Source organism: Rosa chinensis, chromosome 7 (genome assembly GCF_002994745.2).
Source record: "Rosa chinensis cultivar Old Blush chromosome 7, RchiOBHm-V2, whole genome shotgun sequence".
NCBI classification, from domain to species: Eukaryota; Viridiplantae; Streptophyta; class Magnoliopsida; order Rosales; family Rosaceae; genus Rosa; species Rosa chinensis.
This window is the reverse complement of record NC_037094.1, coordinates 59388048-59408188: the sequence shown is the minus strand read 5'-3', so window position 1 is coordinate 59408188 and position 20141 is coordinate 59388048. Positions and strand designations below refer to the sequence as shown.

At 37.7% G+C, this 20141-nt stretch overlaps 2 protein-coding genes and 1 long non-coding RNA gene across 4 annotated transcripts; all 3 read right to left on the bottom strand.

The window, feature by feature from the left end:
- Positions 1–11204: 11204 nt before the first annotated feature.
- LOC112175881 (TMV resistance protein N-like) lies at positions 11205–13283 on the bottom strand. Of its 2 annotated transcripts, XR_002926688.2 has the most exons (3): positions 12571–13283; positions 12070–12345; positions 11396–11981 (listed from the first exon to the last, which is right to left on the bottom strand). XR_002926688.2 is itself a non-coding variant. In XM_024313627.2 (2 exons), the coding sequence occupies exons 1-2, from the start codon at positions 12901–12903 to the stop codon at positions 12190–12192; spliced, it is 489 nt and encodes a 162-aa protein (XP_024169395.1). In that variant the 5' UTR covers positions 12904–13283; the 3' UTR covers positions 11205–12189. The 2 variants fall into 2 exon arrangements, 1 of the variants encoding a protein (XP_024169395.1); XM_024313627.2 differs by having other exon boundaries at positions 11205–12345.
- Positions 13284–14432: 1149 nt separating this feature from the next.
- On the bottom strand, positions 14433–17390 carry LOC121050868 (alpha-glucan water dikinase 2-like). Its single transcript, XM_040512267.1, has 6 exons — positions 17217–17390; positions 16988–17013; positions 16814–16902; positions 16617–16732; positions 15523–15778; positions 14433–14479 (listed from the first exon to the last, which is right to left on the bottom strand). Exons 1-5 carry the CDS (start codon positions 17363–17365, stop codon positions 15574–15576), a joined length of 585 nt encoding a protein of 194 aa, XP_040368201.1. The 5' UTR covers positions 17366–17390; the 3' UTR covers positions 14433–14479; positions 15523–15573.
- Positions 17391–18334: 944 nt separating this feature from the next.
- Positions 18335–19133, bottom strand: LOC121050870. The gene is made up of 3 exons (XR_005804266.1): positions 18990–19133; positions 18561–18710; positions 18335–18426 (listed from the first exon to the last, which is right to left on the bottom strand). It is a non-coding gene; the product is annotated as an uncharacterized LOC121050870 (long non-coding RNA).
- Positions 19134–20141: the final 1008 nt, after the last annotated feature.

The window sequence follows — 20141 nt, the reverse complement described above, 5'->3', positions numbered from 1 at the left end:
TAGTGAAGAGAGGATGAAGAAAAGCTGGCTTCCCGATCTGAAATTGGGGAAGGATGTGGGTTCAGGTCATGATGTGATGGTGTTTGGCTCGATTGCTCTGTGCTTGGGTTTTCGTGATGAGAGGCTGAGGCGGCGCCAGAGGGAGAGTGGAGATGGGATAGAGATGAAAATGCTGTGCGGCCTCTGATCTCATCTCGAAGGCTTGATGGCAATCCGTGATTGCCTCTCCCAAGGGAGGATAGAATCTGTCATTTTGAAACATTCATTTAGCTACAGTAAGTACCGCTACAGTAAGCTGCTGGCTTCTAGCTTCTGAAAGCTAGGGTCAGGCAGCTTCTCCTTTTCGCGAGAAGCTGCAGTGGCTTTTCGAATAAGCTGAGCATAAGTCAGCTAACCAAACGCATAGTCCTCTTGTGCTTATAAGCAGGGGAGCTAAAAAGCCCCCCCCAAACATAGCCTTAGTCTCCGCCTAGCAGCACCGCCTAGCCTGCCTAGGCTGCCGCCTAGTAGCCCAGCACGTACGTTCTGGGCCAAAATCCGAGCGGTTAGGCGGCCACCTAGGCCGTTTTTTAGAACATTATTGCTCTTCATTGGCTTCTGCAGTTCTGCTTAATAGAAAAGCAAGTGTTTTAACCTTTACCAAACGCTGCCTAGGTTGTGATGTCTCATCCTGGCTAGGTCCTGATGTCTCATCCTGGGTAAATCGTTTTAGTCCACTCAGGCCTCGTCGAGATGAAAAGTCCAGGTATTGCAATTCATCTATCGAGGATGGTACTTCACTTATGGCTGTGCCACTTATAACAAGAGTTCTCAAAGAATCCATTTTTCCTATATGCTTGCTCAATTTCTCAAATCCCGAACAGCCAGAAAGAACAAGAGTCCTAACAGAACGCAACATATAAAAATCCTCCGGAAGGTCCTTGAGCTTAGTGCAGCCTTTAAGATTTAGCAAGGCAAGTTGAGAAAGAAGTCCAATGGACCTGTCAATCTCTGGCAAATTCACACAGTCTTTAAGGATCAAATACTGTAGATTTGGGAGTTGTGAAAAGTCTGGTGATTGTTTTAGGAGGAGTGAATGACTGAGATTAAGTAACTCCAATTTCCCAAGCCGCTGTTAGACAACAACAAAAGAAGAAAAAGAAAAAAAAATCAAAAATCCACAAAGAAGAAAAGCAGAGCGTGATGTAACGTATTAAACCAGAGGGAAGATGTTTGAAAGTTTCTTAATGTACCCTGAAATGCTCCCGAACTCGTACGGGACAGCTGTACCGCAGGTCCATAGAAAGCAGGTCAATTGTATCCAGAAACTCATCATCAGTGAACAGAGAAGCATGACTGGCGTACCACGGGCCCAGAGAGGATCCTCGCAAGCAGAGCCATCTTAACTTTTTGGGAAGCTTGTTGCAGTCTCCAGTGAGTCGTACATACTTGAGTTGGAGCAATTTCAGTCCCCTCATGTTTCTAAATGCTTCTGTACTGAAATTCCGGTTGTTATATCCTTGCAAATTTAGAGCGAGTCCTTCAGTCTCTTCAGTTCCCTGTTAACAGAAGGCACTAAATTAAAAAAAAAGAAAAAGGATTATTCGCATGTGAGAATATGATTTATCCACATGCGTGCGGAAGAGTCATGAGTGCATTTTAACTTCCTTACTTCCACAATGATATGACTGGATTACGGACAATAGAATATGAAATTAATGAAGCAGTACTATTAGAATTAGAGATAGGATGGCTTTGCGTAATTGAGCACTACTTCTTCACTATTAGTATTAGAGATAGGAATAGGATGCCTATGCTTGTCTTGATTGGGCTGGGAGTACTTACAGATTCAGTTCTCAAAACTTCAATTACATCTTCTTGACGCGACATGTTAGAAATCTTAAATCATAGTCATGAATAAATCATCGCAGTGAAAACACAAATGTGAACAAGTCACTACAGCAAATTTTAATCGCAAACAAAACATCGCAATAAATTTCCCGCAGTGAATATTGTAAACTATCTCAAATTGAATACATGAATTTAAACTATCTGTGTAATACATTCTAGGAAAGTAAATAACAATCTTACTTGAACCACTCGGGTTGTCCATTTGGTTCTTCTCCTGATTCCACCTTTATTTTTCTCTTTCAGTTGATGGGACTATTTCAGAATGAGAAAACAACTTTGTGTATCAGCAGGGACCAAATCTGACATATATATCATAAGCCATTCACGTCAGTTTCTTCCATCAAGAAACTGTCATCATATGTTAACTGTATTTTCAAACTGAATATCAGATAATACCTCATAACTGCATTTATTTGAATTTCATAATTCTAACAGATTATAAGTAGGACCAAATATGATTTAATATAGTCTCTATACTTATTTTAATGCTTGAACTCAAAAACCAGTTATACATATATCTACATTCAGCTTTATACAATGTCTTGTTCATTAGGATATCTAACAATCTCCCACTGAACTTGACATTGTTTAGAATCTAGATATCTATATAACACAGTTTACTGAAGTGTGCACCTTGAGTTCAATTCACATTAACAATCTGTTTCAAAATTCTGTCAGTTATATTTAATAACAATGGACCTAAGGATGTCTTGGTGAATTAGCAAATCACCAGCATTCCAAGATCACATTGCAATAAATCAAACCACATGAATTCTCTCAAAACATAGTAGTAATATACGCCTAAACTTAAGTAATCATCTTCATATAGGCATATATACAGTCCTACCAAAATTTCAATATAATATTGAAGACTGAAATCTATTTTGTACTCAATATCATCTGTCTGCAAATTTGCTGTGTCATTAACAGCACACTGTAGTTTGTACAACTTGATTATGCAGCAAACAATAAATGAAATATATGAACATGAATGAACTACACTGCTTTATTCATTCTGAAAGAATAAAATCACAGTACATTAATTTTTAAGTACAAATGCTGTTAGTTCACTTCAGCATCTAGACTTTTCAAAACTCCCATATTTTTAACATGTTCAACAAAGTTGGACACTGGCAAAGCTTTTGTTAAAGGATCTGCCAATTGATCCTTTGTACCAATCTTAACTACTTCTATTTCACCATCTCTGACACTTTCTCTAACAGCAAAATACTTCACATCAATATTCTTGGATCCTGATGACCTTTTGTTGTTCTTTGAAAAGAACACTGCAGATGCATTATCGCAGTAAATAGTCATAGGTCTTTCAACAGATTCAACCAATTTCAATTGAGACACAAAATTCTTCAACCATAATGCATGTCCAGTTGCCTCAAAGATTGCTATATATTCTGCTTGGAATGTTGCAGTTGCTGTCAAACTTTGCTTTGTTGTTTTCCATGAGACTGCTCCTCCACCTAAACTAAAAATGTAACCTGAAGTGGATTTCAAGTCATCCATATCAGATTTATATGATGCATCTGCATATGCTTTTATCTCAAATTCTTGACCTTCAATCTTCTTGTAAACCAGCATATAATCTCTGGTCCTCTTCAAATATCTCAACACTTTTTCCCCGCAACCCAGTGTTCATGCCCTGGATTTGCTTGATACCTTGACAATATATTTACAGCAAATGATATGTCAGGTCTTGTGCATACCTGAGCATACATTAAGCTCCCTACCAATCTTGCATAGGGCACATTTTCCATATTCTTCTTTTGCAATGCATTACTTGGACATTGACCTTTATGCAGTTTGTCTCCCTTAGACACAGGTGCCTCTCCTTGTTTACAGCCTTGCATACCAAATCTGTAAAGCACTTTATCAATATAATTTTTCTGAGACAATCCCAAAACATAGTTTCTTCTGTCCCTTGTAATTTCTATGCCAAGCACATAGTGAGCCTCTCCCATATCTTTCATATCAAACTGATTTGAAAGAAAAATCTTTGTTTCTTTCAGCAAACACATATTACTGCTAACTAGTAGAATGTCATCAACATAAAGTATGAAAAAGATAAAATCACTTCCACTTGTTTTCAGATAAATGCATTCATCCAACTTGTTCTCCAAGAAACCAAAATCAGTGATTACCTTGTCAAACTTCAGATACCACTGTCTAGAGGCTTGTTTAAGTCCATATATAGACTTTCTGAGTTTGCATACTTTGTTTTCATCTTCCACAAACCCTTCAGGCTGTAACATGTAGATTTCTTCATTTAAATCCCCATTTAAGAATGTTGTCTTGACATCCATCTGATGCAGCTCTAAGTCAAAATGTGCCACTAGGGCCATGAGTACCCTGAAGGCATCCTTTGTTGAAACTGGTGAAAATGTCTCATTATAATCAACTCCCTCTTTCTGACTATAACCTTTTGCAACTAGCCTTGCCTTATATCTTTCAACATTCCCATCTGCATCCCTTTTGGTCTTGAAAACCCATTTACAGCCTATAGGATTGCAAGTATCAGTTCTATCCACCAAAAACCATACCTCATTCTTTGCCATGCTTTGCAACTCATCTTCCTGCTTCCATTTGGCACTATTCACAGATTGCATTGCTTGTTTAACTGAGATAGGATCACTTTCTTCTTCTAAATTAGGTTTTGCATTTATCTGATATATGTGATAATCATCAGGGATTGCTGACCTTCTTGTTCTCCCAGACTTTCTCAAAGCTATATATAGGTTGTGCAATTTCAGGTTCTACAACCACCGCAGCAGCTTCTACAACTTCTGCATTTTCAGCTTGAACTGCACCACTTACTTCACCATTTTGTGCTTCTTGTCCTGCAATATCTATAACTTGATCATTGTGATCATGTTGTGATTCATGTCCATTTTGTTCATGCAATGGGAATAATTCCATTTCAGCAACAACACTATTATTTTCAGTTTCACTGCAATAACCAGTTTCATCGCAATAACCAGGATAAACAAACCAGTCTTCAAAACTGTTATCTGATGAGTTTGCATCCATGTCATCATCCACACTTTCTTGCTGATCAAGCATTTCATCAAAAAATGTGGCCCTATGACATTCCACAATTCTAGTCCTTCTACCTGGACAATAAAACTTGAACCCTTTTGATTTTTCAGAATAACCAATGAAGTAGGAACTCAGTGTTTTAGAGTCAAGTTTACCAGCTTCTACATTATGCACTCTAGCTTCTGCTTTGCATCCCCACACATGAAAATGGTTCAAGCTTGGTTTATAGCCACACCATAACTCGAATGGAGTCTTTGAAACTGCTTTGCTTGGAGTTCTGTTACAAATGTAATTCGCAGTCTTCAATGCTTCTCCCCACAGAAATTTTGGTAAACCAGACCTCAGAATCATGCTTCTAACCATATTTATCAAGGTTCTATTCCTTCTCTCTGAAACTCCATTTTGCTGAGGATTGTATGGAGTTGTGTACTGTGCCACAATACCACATTCTTGCAGATACAGTGCAAATGGACCCTTGTGCTGTCCCTTTTCTGAGTATTTTCCAAAATATTCACCTCCTCTGTCAGACCTGACAACCTTAATGAGTCTTCCAGTTTGTCTCTCAACCTCATTTTTAAAGATCTTGAAGGTATCCAAGGCTTGTGATTTTTCAGAAATTAAATAAAGACAACAGTATCGTGAAAAATCATCTATAAATGTGATAAAGTAACAATTACCACAAATTGTGTTGACTGGAAAAGGACCACAAATGTCAGTATGCACTAAGTCAAGTAAATGATCACTCCTTTTGGAACCAATTTTCCTAGAGTTAGTCATTTTTCCTTTTAAACAGTCAATGTAGCTCGCAAAATCTTCAAAATCTAAGGGTGGCAGAATTTCTTGCTTAACCAGATCCTTCAATCTTTCTTTCGAGATGTGGCCAAGTCTTTTATGCCACAAGAAGGATGAACAATCATGATTAAACTTCCTTTTAGCAGTAGGATTCTTAGATAACACAAAAATTTCTTTATTTTGACTAGACACAGATTCTGCACTAACACAGTTAACAAACCAATAACCATCTATTATTTTTGCTTCTCCAAAACACTTTGAATTATAATAGAATAACATAACTTTATTATCACTAGAGAATTTGAAACCATTGTTTGATACAAACTGAGAACCAGAAATCAAGTTCCTACTAATACTAGGAATACAATAGACATTATCTAGTTCTAATACAAAGTTATTCCTAAATACAAGCTTGACAATTCCTACAGCTTTTACAGCCACCTTTTGAGTACTTGCAGTGCACACCTTTGTCTCATTCTTATGTGGGATTGTTATACTTGATAATCCCTGCAGTGAATTGACAATATGTATTGGTGAGCCAGTGTCAAACCACCATGAATTGTCAAGCATAAAAGCATTTGACTCCAAATTAAAAACTGATTTTGACAAAAAAGTACCTTTCTTAGTCAACCAAGCCTTGAAACCCTCACAATCTTTCTTAAAGTGACCTGGTTTCTTACAGAAGAAACATTTTATCACACCAACAGGTTTTGAGGACTTACCCTTGTTGTTGTCAGTCTTAACAGCAAGTTTGGAGGTGCTCCCTTTGTGATTCTTGTTCCCAAACTTCTTCTTGTGTTGTGGCTTATTAATCAGGTTAACTGATACATCCTTTCCCTTTTTCAGAATTTCTTCCTCAACCTCCACACAAAATGAGATTAGTTCATTCACACTCCACCTTTCTTTCTGAGTTTTGTAAAGTGTCTTCAAATGATCATATTCCTCTGGCAGTGAATACAGTATCATGTAAACCAGGAATGGATCCTCAACAGACATGTTCAGTGCCCTGAGTTTCCCCGCAGTATCAGAAGCCCTCATTATATATTCTCTGACACTCCCTTTGCCATTGTATTGCATTCTGGTAAGAGACTTCATGAGATTCCCTATTTCTGCCTTGTCTAAGACCTTGTATTTCTCAGCAACAGAGTTGAAGAACACTTTTGCATATTCTGAGTCTGGAATGCCTCCTCTCACACTCTCACTTATACTCTTCTTCATCATGATCAGTGCCATCTTATTATGCTTATACCACTTTTCATATTTTTCCTTGCTTTCCCTGCTTGCAGTTGGTGTCAATTCCTCAGGTGGATCCTCCTTCAACACATGATCATAATCCAAAACTCCCAAATTCAACTCAATGTCACCTTTCCACTTCTTGAAGTTTGAGCCATTCAAAAATTCAATCTGACTAATGCTCATAGGAAAGTGCATGGCTGCATATGAAGTAAATTCAGTAAAACATTCTAGTTTATCTGAATACCAGAATTGTTTTCAAGTCCCAAAATAAATGAAAATTCATAATTTGAACATTCATTTAAACTAAAGTCATATGAACAGAAAAAAGAAACTCAATCATATTCAAGATTCTGACAGCCTTTGTGGCGTACTGATCTTTAATGATATCTAAATGCTCAGTGTTCTGCATATGCACAATCATGAACCAAATGTTTGCTATGGATTTCTTTGGAAATAAATATCAATTTAATTTTAAGTTTCATGATGTTATTGGTGTAAAATAGACAAAACAGATAGTTTCTTGTATACTAAGCCATTTTGACAGCATGAAGTATGTGAAACTTAATTTGTCTAGTTTACAGTGTTATCATGATCTATCTGATTCTTAAGGAATTTCATGTTTATAGCCACTTTGGCAGCATATAAGATCAGAAAATCATACAGAAGATCAAGTAACATAATGAATTTCAAAATGGATGACAGATTTTAGCAAGGGAAACATTCATTATGTCAAGTGTAAATTATGCAGACATATATATGGAGATACATATATAAATATTAACTTGATTAATGAAAATAAAACTAAATGCGCGCCGATTACAATAATATCTTGATCCCAGAATTCTATATAATTTCACAGAACATGTAAATCAATTTGAGTATAGCATGCTCTGATACCAATTGTTAGAAATCTTAAATCATAGTCATGAACAAATCATCGCAGTGAAAACACAAATGTGAACAAGTCACTACAGCAAATTTTAATCGCAAACAAAACATCGCAATGAATTCCCCGCAGTGAATATTGTAAACTATCTCAAATTGAATACATGAATTTAAACTATCTGTGTAATACATTCTAGGAAAGTAAATAACAATCTTACTTGAACCACTCGGGTTGTCCATTTGGTTCTTCTCCTCCTGATTCCACCTTTATTTTTCTCTTTCAGTTGATGGGACTATTTCAGAATGAGAAAACAACATTGTGTATCAGCAGGGACCAAATCTGACATATATATCATATGCCATTCACGTCAGTTTCTTCCATCAAGAAACTGTCATCATATGTTAACTGTATTTTCAAACTGAATATCAGATAATACCTCATAACTGCATTTATTTGAATTTCATAATTCTAACAGATTATAAGTAGGACCAAATATGATTTAATATAGTCTCTGTACTTATTTTAATGCTTGAACTCAAAAACCAGTTATACATATATCTACATTCAGCTTTATACAATGTCTTGTTCATTAGGATGCAGTGGTTTAGATTTGAGAAATGAAGATGGACAATCGGTAAGAAGAGCAAGTGTTAGAATTTGTCGCTTTGATACCACTTTTGTAATTTGGTGTGGAAGCTTTAGAAGTAGTGGGCTAGGACAATGGGTTTAGGACTTCAGTTTTAGGAGCAAGAGTCTGGTAGAAAGAGGAGATGGTTGAGTAGTTAAAACAGAGGAGATGGTTGAGTAGTTAGAACAGAGGAGTTTCTGATAATTGATAGCTCTTGTTAGAATTTGTGGCTCTGAAACCACAAATTCTAACAGCAAGCTCAGGTCAGGTCAAGTAAACGGTTTGATTTCTTGTTCAGAGGCATCATCAACGCGTTTCTTTCACCGAAAGTCAACAAAAACAGACAACAGTGACAGCGACCTTTTTTCTCCAGTTCTTGTTCATGGCCCCAGGTTGGTTTCCACGAACCGACCTTTTCTTTTCTCGTAATGCGTAGAGATGGACACCGGAACCAAGGACTATTATTCTTGGCAATTTTCCTTGGTCATTTCCAAGAAGTGACTCGTAGGAAAGGAGGGATTAAATTTAACAGCTACCCCAGCCTTTTATGCAGTTAAATTCCAAGTATCCTATTATCAAGAGGAAGGGAGATGCCTTTAGCTCTAGAAAAAGTAGAAAAATGATTAATTACATTTTAGTTTCCTAATTATGGGGTGTTTTCAATTTCATACCAAAATATCAAAATTTTATCATTTACGTAGCTTAACTTGACTTTGTTTGTTATTTTCAGTAGTTTTAATGATAGCTTAACTTGACTTTGTTCGTTATTCAAAACCTCAAATCTTCCTAGATTACATATCACTATTAATGAATTAGTGAGCATACAACAGTCCCGGACAACGTGACAGTGTCATACGGTGGTCTGGACCAATAATATTACTCGAATTTAATGGAAACCATTGCAAGAGGTGATACAAGAAAAAAAAAAAAAAAAAAACTGAACCAATTAAGATTAAGTGCATGTCATATAAACCAATGATATCAACCTGAACCACCACGTTTATCATGTGAACCTCGGCTTTTGGAAAGTTTTTTGTTTTTTTTGAAGTCCAATTTTGCCCTTTTACAAAAAAGAAAGAAGGAGCATTTTCAAATCCATATGGCTTATTCTCATTGTCCCAAAAAAAAACAAAAAAAAAAAACAAAAAAGAAAGAAAGAAAGAGGCTTCATCCGTTCTCTTACCCATATATGTAGATTCTTAGCAAGTCGGATCAAGCTTCAGCCAATTACATAATATAATAGTCATTTCAAGCTTCAACCTTGCGTTCTGACAAAAAAAAAAAAAAAAGTTTCAACCTTCAGCCTAACAAATCATATATGAAAACAGAACATCATGAAATTTGATCCAAAGATAGAATTCATATAATACATCCCGTGGAAGCATCACCAATCTAGTTTGATTAATAAAAAATCATATATGATAAACAACTTAGATATCCAACTGTTCATAAAAGGACTACACCATCACCATCTATGGTGGAGGAGAAGCCGGAACTTTTTTCTTTTCAAAGAATAATTTATTCTCAGTTTTTTTAAGGGACAAAAATGAAATTGAAAATTAAAGTTAAAAAATAGATACTAATTTAGAATGTATGAATAAAACCACCCTAATCCAGGATCATATAATAAATTTTCCCTGTTAGAACCCCTCTCCAACTACAATTCCTCTTAGGATTTTTTCCCACTTAGATCATGTGGAGAGTTAAAATTTTATGAAATTGAAGTAAATTCACAGACTCCTCACTTTAGAGGAGCTGCATCCACATAACAAAGATCATTCATCGAAGTTCCAACGCAGACAAGCCATGGATTGACCTTGAAATTAGTTATACATTCCCATTTTGTTTTCTACTTTTCTACAGACCATACACATCAAAATACAAAATTCCAAACTCTGCGTTTGCTTCTCTTCTCAATTCCGTTTTCCTAGCAAACACACAGAAATTGCACAAGTAAAATAGTCAACAAACAGTACCTATATCCATCCGGAATATAGATATTTTCCGGATCTGACTGGAATATAAATACTTTGCAGTACTTGATCACCAGTTTCCCTGCAGCTTCTCTGATTTTGAGATTTAACTCAATTATTGCTTGAATTTCTACCTTAACTTTCAGCTGCTTTTTCTCTTATCTGTACTCATTTCGATACTGGAATTAAACTATTGGGGGAAGAATTATAAACACAACAAACAAAGATGAGAACAAACTATGCGGCGAAAAGCTTGCTGCTGTATGTGATATTACTCAAAAGTGCTGATCAGATGACTCATGTCTTGGTCCTGCCTGATTACCAGCATCACTTGGAAAATATTCGTATGGGATAGGCTCACACTCAATGGTATTTTCACTAATAAGTTTGGGATCCCATACAAGACTGAACCCAGTTTTCTTCACTCTGAAACCAGATCCAATTGCAACTTCAACCACCACAAAGTCATCACCTTCCAAATTGAACTCATCATTCAACAAATTTACTCGCCAAATAACTTCATGTGAAGTTATTTCAGTGAGATGAGTTGGCTTGACAACAAAGCTAATGAGCTTGGTATAACTTGTAACAAAAATGGATATACCACTTGGAGACAGGCCCTCGTCAAAACAAGAAGAAAAAACTACGCAGACAGTGAAAGCTTGTAAAGGCTTGTAAATTAGTTTGAGGCACTTGGAAAAACACTTGGTCACTTTCTCTGACATATGTGAACTTCCTTTGGAAAATAATTTCCCCGCAAACAAATGCCACCATCTCCCGTTGCAGTCAATCCTTATATCATATTAAGCAGATACAATATCAATACGTGAACTGCTTTGGAAAATCATTTCCCACCGTCTCCTGTTGCAGGAGGGAGGGAGGGAGAGGGGAGGGGGGGAGAGAGTTTGAATTTGGAATTATTGCAAGTGCAGTGCAGTGATCTGATTCCAAGTCAGAGAGAAGAGAGAGAGAGAGAGAGAGTTTGAATTTGGAATTATTGCAAGTGCAGTGCAGTGATCTGATTCCAAGTCCTTCGACCTAGTTGGTAAATCTCCACTTGCAGGAAGGTTTGTGCAATTACAGAAACATGGACGTTCAAGGTGGGAAAGGCCACCGGGTTCTGGAAGGTAATGAACATTACTGCTTTCCAATGAGTAGTTCAGGTTTTTCAATCTTCCCATATAGGGTGGTACTCGACTTTTGGCTGTGCCACTTACAACAATAGTTTTCAGTGATGTCATCTCCCTTCTGTCCTTGACAAAATTCTCAAATCTTGAACAGCCGGAAGGAACGAGAGTTTCAATATCTCTCAACTCATAGAAATCCTTTGGAAGGTCCTTGAGCATTTTGCAGTCTTTAAGGTTTTACCAAAGCAAGTCTTTTACCATCGGCAATACTGGTGCATATCTGACAAACTCTTGCAGCCTTTCATGATCAAAAACTCAAGATTTGGGAGTTTTAAAAAGTCTGGTGATTGTGTCGGGTAATATGAATGACTGAGATCAAGAATCTTCAACTTCTCGAGCACCTGTTAAACAAGACCAATAGAAAACGAAAATCAAAATTCAAAAAGATAAGAAAGAAACAGTTCAAAAGTTCGGTTCAGCTTAATCTACCCTGGGATGCTCCCAAACTTGTACGAGATTGCTGTACTGCAGGTCCATAGAAACCAGGTTTCCTTGAGGAAGAAAATCAATTCCTATGAACTTTAGAGAGAATCCATGCCAGCAGAGCCATCACAAATGTTTAGAAAGATGGTCATAGTCTCCAATCAGCTCTACATAGTTGAGTTGGAGAAATTTCAGTTTCATCTTTGTAAATGGTTTTGTTCTGAAACTCTTTTTCAGAGATCTTTGCAGATTTAGAGCAAGCGCTTTAATCTTTTTAGTTCCCTGTTAACAGAAGGCAATAAGTAAGAAAATCTTGTTTGCATGTGAAAACTGATTTATGCTCATGTCGAAGAGTCATGAATGCCGACTGGATTCTGTACAATTATAATGATGTGGAGCATTGAAATGCGATGGAGCGCTATATGCTTTTGCATAAATGAAATTTGCAACTTATCTTTAGTATTGGATATGGGATGCATATGCTTGTCTTGGGTGGGAAGTACTTACAGATATATTGACATCTAGTACATCTTCCTGACGCCACACTCTTACCACATTTTTCAGGGTGTTTGGGGTATACTTCCTGACGCCCATGTCGCGAAGCAAATTGTGCATTGTGAGTTTGTTTTTTTCACTAACAACTACAAGGCAACACTGAATGAGGACACTGATATCTATTATTGCAGAAAGACCACAGCCCTCGAGTATTTTTATGACATAGTTTTTGTCCATTCCAATGAAGAAACAAGATACATAGAGGAATAAGTTCTTCTGGTTCTCACCAATTGCATCAGAACTTATTCTGAGCTTTTTCTGAATATTTTTTGCAATTTCTTCCATGTGTTTTTCAAATCTCTTATGTCCTTCCTTCCAAAGGGAAAAGACCCTAAAATTTCAAGAGCCAGTGGTAAACCTCCAAAGTAGGTAACCACACTTCTTGAGAGTTCCAAAAATTCTGCCTCAGGACAATTATTTTGAAATGCATGCCGACTAAAGCGCTCAAGAGCTTCTTCTTTATTCATTCCTCCAGCAAATGTTGATCTCTTGTAGTTATTATAATTCTACTTCATGGACCAAATGAATCACGCCTTATGGCTAATTCATTTAATTGCTCCACATCATCTACATCATCAACAAGGAACTGGTCATTTTTCTTTCCAAGTCTTTCTTGTATCACAATGATCCCTCCAGGCAGCATCACCTACTTCTATTTTGGTTGATCTTAAGATATTAGAAAGAAGTCTTTCTTGCAAAGAAAACTTGTACCTTCAAAACTACGATAAAATTTGTTGCAGATGGCTTTGGCAACAGATGTTTTGCCCATTCAACCCATACCCCAAATTCCAACCATGTGAACATCATCATCTACTCCAACACATAATGATTTACTAATCTCTTCAATGCCAAAATCTATTTCCAACTGGGTCGTTGGCCACATGTAAGTATGTGTGGGTCTCAGCTGTCTACTAATCAGGTCAAAAATGTCATGGAGAAACTTTCCCTCATTCCAGTCGATTAATTCCAGAAATAGAACTAATTATAAGACTCAGTGCGCAACGACAATGCTGAATTGAGTTAATATCTTATTGATAGTGACTACAGATTGCCAGAGGAAATAAAATTTAAATAAAGGGTGAAGCTGTACAGATGCTAACAAAATGGACCAAAAAGAAAAAGGAAATTAAATTTAACAGCTAGCTGTAAAAAAAGGGCAAGTGATTACCTATTAGCAGTAGTACGAAGATGGAAGCCAGACAAATTTGCAGCCATCCACCTGGATACATTCTCTGATATCCATTTGCAGCTTTATAAATTACAAATGCCTCCGCAAAACTACAAGTCTGATGTCTGACATCTGTTGGATCAACATGATAGAATATTGGAAAAACAGCCTGCCCCAATGTTTTTCTACACTCCATATATGATCTTCACCAGCTCATCAAGACACCATCTTGAACTTGCATAGTTCGCTGAGAAGACTATGAGAGAGATCCTAGACCCTTTGATTGCCCTGATCAATGACAGTGATATATCTTTCCCTCTCCTTAGTTTGTTGTCGATGAAGGTATGGATTCCACACGCAACTAATTTACTGCAGAAGTGGCTCGTGAAGTAGTTGTGTGTCTTCGCCTCTGAAGCTCAAGAACACGTCGTACCTTTCTGTGAAGGAGGAGGATGAAGCCATTTCTGATTTGCTTCTCCCTCTGAAGCTCAAGAACCCGTTCTACCTTAAGTAATTGCTAATAAGAAATGAATAAAATCCAATGCTCACTCCATCATCTAGAGAGTGAGGTGGAATCTTTTCTTTTCCAGGTAATTCCCATGAATAAACTCATGTAGGACTTCAGTTGACCCGCCTTTTTTTTTTAACCAGCCTTTTTCTTTTGTTACAACAAACCTTTAGCCTAAATTGATTCTGTGACAAAAAAAAAAATCTCTATTTTTCTTTTCATACCTATCATTCTGACAAGAACATGCACATAACAAATACAACACAGGATGTGGTTGCTAAGGCTAGATTTGTGGCCTCGACTGAACTGCATATATCAGTTCATCTTTTACCACACATTCAATGTCCTTAGAACAACCGCAAATGCCTTGTGCAATTCTTGACAAGAGTGAGACTTGGAAGGCTCCATCAATGATCATCCGATCACTCAAGTAGTCCAACACAATATTCTCCTCTTTATCCACGATTACACTGCAAAGTTAAAATACACATTAAATTGCTCTCTTTGGGAAACAGGGCAAGACAAAACACTGCTTTGCATTTATTCTTACATTTCAAATAAATGCCTTTTCACTATGAATGCAGAAACTCAAATGGTCAAATTGACTCTTTGCACCTATACAGTTATACCATGTGACTGTAGTGTTTACTGTGTCGAGAGGCCAACAAAATGAATCTTCACCTAGTTTGATTATGGTCATGTTCACAATTCCAGGAAGGTTGACTCAAAGCAACTTGACCCAACAACCGAGCAAGTTGACTCAATTCCAGGAAGGTTGATTCTTGGGAACCAATAATGCAAAAGACAAATTATAAAGTAGTGAAAATTCGAAATAGATGTTGGCTTCATAACCAAAACTAATTGACAATGGACGAAGTTAATCCTTACCTTGGAATCCCTTAAAATAGGTCTCTATTTTCCAACATGGAATTCATATTATCAACACTAATGTTTGCCCATATGATGGTGCAACTGTAAGCGACCCAGATATATCACCAGGCAACCACAAGCTGGTTACTAAATGTTAATTGTTGAAGAAACAAGCTAGTAGAGTAATATATGCTGTTCAAAATGTTGGAAGAGATTTAAAATTCAAACTTACCATTCCAAAAAAATAAGAATATAAAGGAAAAAAGTTCTGAAGGAATATGCTGTACCTATATTAATTCATGCAAATATTTATTAGGCATATGCTTAAACAAAAGTAACTGAACATTCATACGCTTACCTTGAAAATCAATTAGTTTCAGCATAAATAGTAACCTGCGGTCGCTGAAGGCTAGATTTGTGGCCTTGACTGAACTACGTATATCAATCCATCTTTTACCACACCTTCAATGTCCTGAGGACAACCATAAAGTCCTTCTAATATCTTCCCCACGTCTGCAATTCTTGAGAAGAGTGAGACTTGGAAGCCCCTATCAAAGATCATCCGATCGCTTGAGTAATCCCACACAATCTTCTCCTCTTTATCCATAATTACACTGCGAAATTATGACAACCATTAAAAAAGGCAAGACAAAAGAATACTTTGAACGCATGCATTCTTCCATTTCCAATAAATGCCCTTTTACTAAGAATGCAGAAACTGAAATGGTCAATTGCCTCTTTGCACCTATACCAAGTGATTGTGGAGAGTTGACTGTCGAGGCCAAACAAAATAAATCTACTTGAACTTCACTAACTCTGATCGATGGCAAAGAAATGTTAACCAATGACTGACTGGCTATTTCAATGACTGGATGGTTTTAACGTTTGGCCGCAGCATCATGCCAATTAATTGTGAGATATCCTAGGTTTTTCTTGCCTTACAAACCGTCCAAATGTATCTAAAAAGTACATAAACTTTCTGAAGCTGACTCCTCCAGTCCAGGAGTGAAAAGATGACAGTTCTTCATTCTTTGGGAAGAGAAAGCACTGAGCTAAGACTAAGAATTTGTGGGGATTGAGGAAGAGAAAGAGGTTGAACAATCAGCAGTATGATGATTGCAAGAAAAAAGGAGAAGAGGAGGATCTTGGCTCTGATGCCATAAAAGGATTTATAGTATTTGTTGTGTATTCTTCTCATTGTGAGGAAAGCATTATATACACAAAGGATTACTAAATTACAGCTATCTAGATCCTCTGTCTAAGCTATCTAGATCCTTAGTCTAAGCAATTACAATGAGTTAGCTAATTAGATCTTTAATCTAGGCAATTACATAATGAAGAGGAAGCTAAGATCAAGCAATTACAAAATACAATGAATCTGGACAGAGATGGTTAATTAGGTGATTTAGCACTTTACTTAATTCATATTTAAAATTTAAGTTTAGGACAAACCTGTCATGAAGCCCTGCACCTGCATATCCTTCCAGAACCTCAGCATTCGAGTCTGCTCTGAATGTGACAGACTGCTTGCTATACAGCCATATTGGCTTGCTTGGATAACAATTAACCTGAAAGCCATAATCATGCTTGAGATGTCGATTTGTGAATGAAGCAAATATTGTCATTTGATATATTAAAAGTTTCCTTACGATAGGAGAGTTTAGATTGGCTTTCTGGGTTATGAAGCTCATGGCTCGTCCAGGATATGCACCCACCAAAGTCTCTCCCAAGCCCTTAACTATCTGTATTTTATAGAGAAAGAATGATGATCACATTTGATGGGGTGGTGGGGGAGAGATTTCAAACTCAGAGACAAATCATACCTCTCTGTAAATTTCTGCAGTATTCCCTGACATAGGGAATTTTTTGTGTGAATAACAAAGGCATAATCAGCACAGATGATTTCTTGAATTTACAGCCATGCATATGTTCTCATGGTCTGGTTTAGCTTTCTTACGACTAATAAAAGCTCTTTCATTCCACTTTGAAGCCCAAACCAGTTGAATTGGGAAAACAACAGATGTCATAATAGCATCATATGATGGATCTTACGTCACCAGAGTCTTGTAGTCGTGCACAAATTTCTGCCTGATAATCTTCCCTCTCTTGAGTATGTACCCAAATGTCACACCAGACTGCTCAATCAACCTCTGGCCACAAAGAAAACACAGTTCTCCAAATGACCCAGGATGTGCACACATATCCTCCGTTGCAGATGCTTCTGCACATAATTGCAAGAAAAGTTCAAAAATAGGACAAGAGTAACTATATTCTTTGAGATAGAGAAAAAAAATCATATTTGAAATAATATCCTGTGATCAAAGCAATTAAAATTTGGATGTTTATTACTTATACTATCCTGTGTCCAAAGCAATCAAAACTTGATGGTTATTAGATATGTATATAGCTTTCTCAAGCGCGCGCACACACACACACACAAGCAAACACACTCATTTTTGTGGGGGTTGAATTCCACACTAAAACTTGAATACACGGTACATTCACTGTTGGATGGTTTCAAGCCATGTTTTTCCCAAATAATCTGCTTGTCTCTTAGGGAGAAAAAAAAAAAATTACTAGTGGAAAGGTTTCCCAATTGAAAAAACTTTTTTATGTCTTCTTAAACAGGAAAGACGTTTCCTTCAGAAAAGTTTTGCAAGAAAATGAGCATTTCCTTTGTTTTTTCTGGCTTTGTTATGAAATACCATAAAACTTTTTCATCACCATAACTGAAGCATAGTGAAAAAAAAAAAGTTCTAAAGTGTAAATTTAAAAATCCACCAAACAACGTTTTTCATCAAAACAAACAAGGCCAACAGCAAAGCAGTTCATCAAGCAATAAATTTGATTCATATTAGAACATCTGTTATACATCGGTATATATATAGCCCACAACAACTGCACTTAACTTTTTAGCTTTCACCAATTTTTAATAGACATGAAAACAGACCAATAGGTAGATAAACATAACAAAAATGAGAGAATAAGAGCACTGTAGTAAGCCTTTGAACAAAAGCTCCCTGAGTAACTAAGTTGGTGTTAGGTTGTATGTAGCAAACAAGTATGCGTCATCTAAGACAGTTTAGAACACTTTGTACAGTATCAAGAAGTCCTCTTCCACTGTTTGGGGTTATAAAAACAAAACCCAACAGAATCCAAAAGATATCAAAATGTTACTGAGTTTTGTTCTGAAAGTACTTGTAAGGTCGACCCATTAGTTTCCTCTACGCTTTCCAAATCATCTCCCCTACGCCTTTTTATCCTGCAATGCAAGTCACAAATCGTATCTAAATCGCTTCAAATAGAACTTTGACTTATAGTTCTACAAAAACTGTAGTATCTAATAGAAAACTCATACTGCATTAAAAACATGAAACAAAGAAAATGTCCACACACCTGCTCTCACTTTCAACATCATCAGCTTCTTTATCTTCTTCATCTTCTTCCTCTGGTGATGGCTCGGAAGAACCGGAGTCTAGTTCTCTCTCAAGCAACCCGGAAGTCATCACTGCTAGAAGAGTGTAGTGGAGACTCGGCAAGACTCATCTAAAATGTACATTGGCAATCGAATACATCAACAAATGTTCACCTCAAAGTTGACATAATAGAAGATACACACATTTGTGCCTGCAGCAACACCAATATTTCTACTCGTAGAAATCAAGAACAAAGAATGTAGAAGGTAGCAATTCGATAGATTGAACGAGAATGAAAGAAGCGTAGAAATCGATTTGGGTGAAAGAAAGCAGTAAAGCGCGAAGGAGATCAAGAAGCACAAGCATTTGTTTTGTGAAAAGGAAGGATGAAATGAAGTAGTGAGTGTACCGTGGTTGCGAAAGACAACAGTGATGGGGGGGGCTCCTCAAATTTTCAAGCTTTGGAAGAGAAACAGAGAATAGGAAGAAGAGCCTGAAGCCCGGAAGAAACTGAAAGTGGGTTAGAATGGAAAACCAAAACGATGTAGTGTTTCTGTTACAAGAAAACAAAAAAAACAAAAAACAAGAAACCTGTTCAAGTAAACCCTAATTTGTGTTTGACCCAAACTCTAGGTTACTTAACCTAGTGGTAATAGGGTTACATTAGAAGCAGCTAGATTTCTATTCAATGTACTTTCTTTGTATGATTCGGATTCTATGCATTGTAATCCTCTATATAAAGAGGCCCCTATTATCAATGAAAGGATATACACAACAATTCTCTCTCAATTACCGTTTCCCTAAAACACGTTATCAGCACGAAGCCCTAACCCTGAAACCTTAAAAATCGTAGCTTTCAAAACCCCGTGTCGCAACTCAACGCTAACGCTACCTGGTTAGCCTCACTGCCCCTGCAGTGCCCGCGAAGTCTCGCCTGCTCACACGTTCAGGACCCCGTGACACTTTGACCACGCGACCCCGTGACAAATAGACCCCGCAAGCACGCCTTGCATCTGCTGCCCCGCGGCGACCTCGCAGCGGCCCCGCAACAGTCATCGCGGCATCCCTGCAGTGTCCTCACAGCATCGCTGCATCCCCACAGCGTCCTCGCAGCATCAGGCATCCCCGCAGCCTCGCGGCATATCCACACCATCCTCGCGGCCTCGCGGCATCCTCACAGCACCTCGACTCCGGGAACCCAAGGCCTCGTGACTTCGCGAACTTGCGACCCCGCGACCTCGAGACCATGACACCGCAATATCGTACGCCCGCGACTCTGTGTCCCTATCGACCTCCGCGACTCCACACTCTTGCGACTCAGCAGTCCCGCTACCCCCGCGACTCCTCATTCCTGCGACTCGCCCTCGACCGCACGACTACTGTGACCCCGCGACCCCGCGACCGCCATCTCCCTAGAATGCTCGCCTAGGACTGAAGCTCGTCTGCAATCCTAAAAGGTAGGGGAGACCTAATTAAGCCGAACTGTGTGGGTTCGTGCTCACTCCAAGCTTGGAACTTGTTGAGATCTCCAAACTTAGAGTTTATAGAGAATTTATGATTG

Coding starts and splice junctions, on each gene's coding strand:
- LOC112175881 (XM_024313627.2), bottom strand. CDS start 12,903: ATGGAAGAAATTGCAAAAAATATTCAGAAAAAGCTCAGAATAAGTTCT. Junction 12,346..12,570: donor TACTAGATGTCAATATATCT/GTAAGTACTTCC, acceptor TTCTGTTAACAG/GGAACTAAAAAGATTAAAGC.
- LOC121050868 (XM_040512267.1), bottom strand. CDS start 17,365: ATGTGTGCACATCCTGGGTCATTTGGAGAACTGTGTTTTCTTTGTGGC. Junction 17,014..17,216: donor GACTACAAGACTCTGGTGAC/GTAAGATCCATC, acceptor TCCCTATGTCAG/GGAATACTGCAGAAATTTAC. Junction 15,779..16,616: donor GGTGCAGGGCTTCATGACAG/GTTTGTCCTAAA, acceptor ATAATTTCGCAG/TGTAATTATGGATAAAGAGG.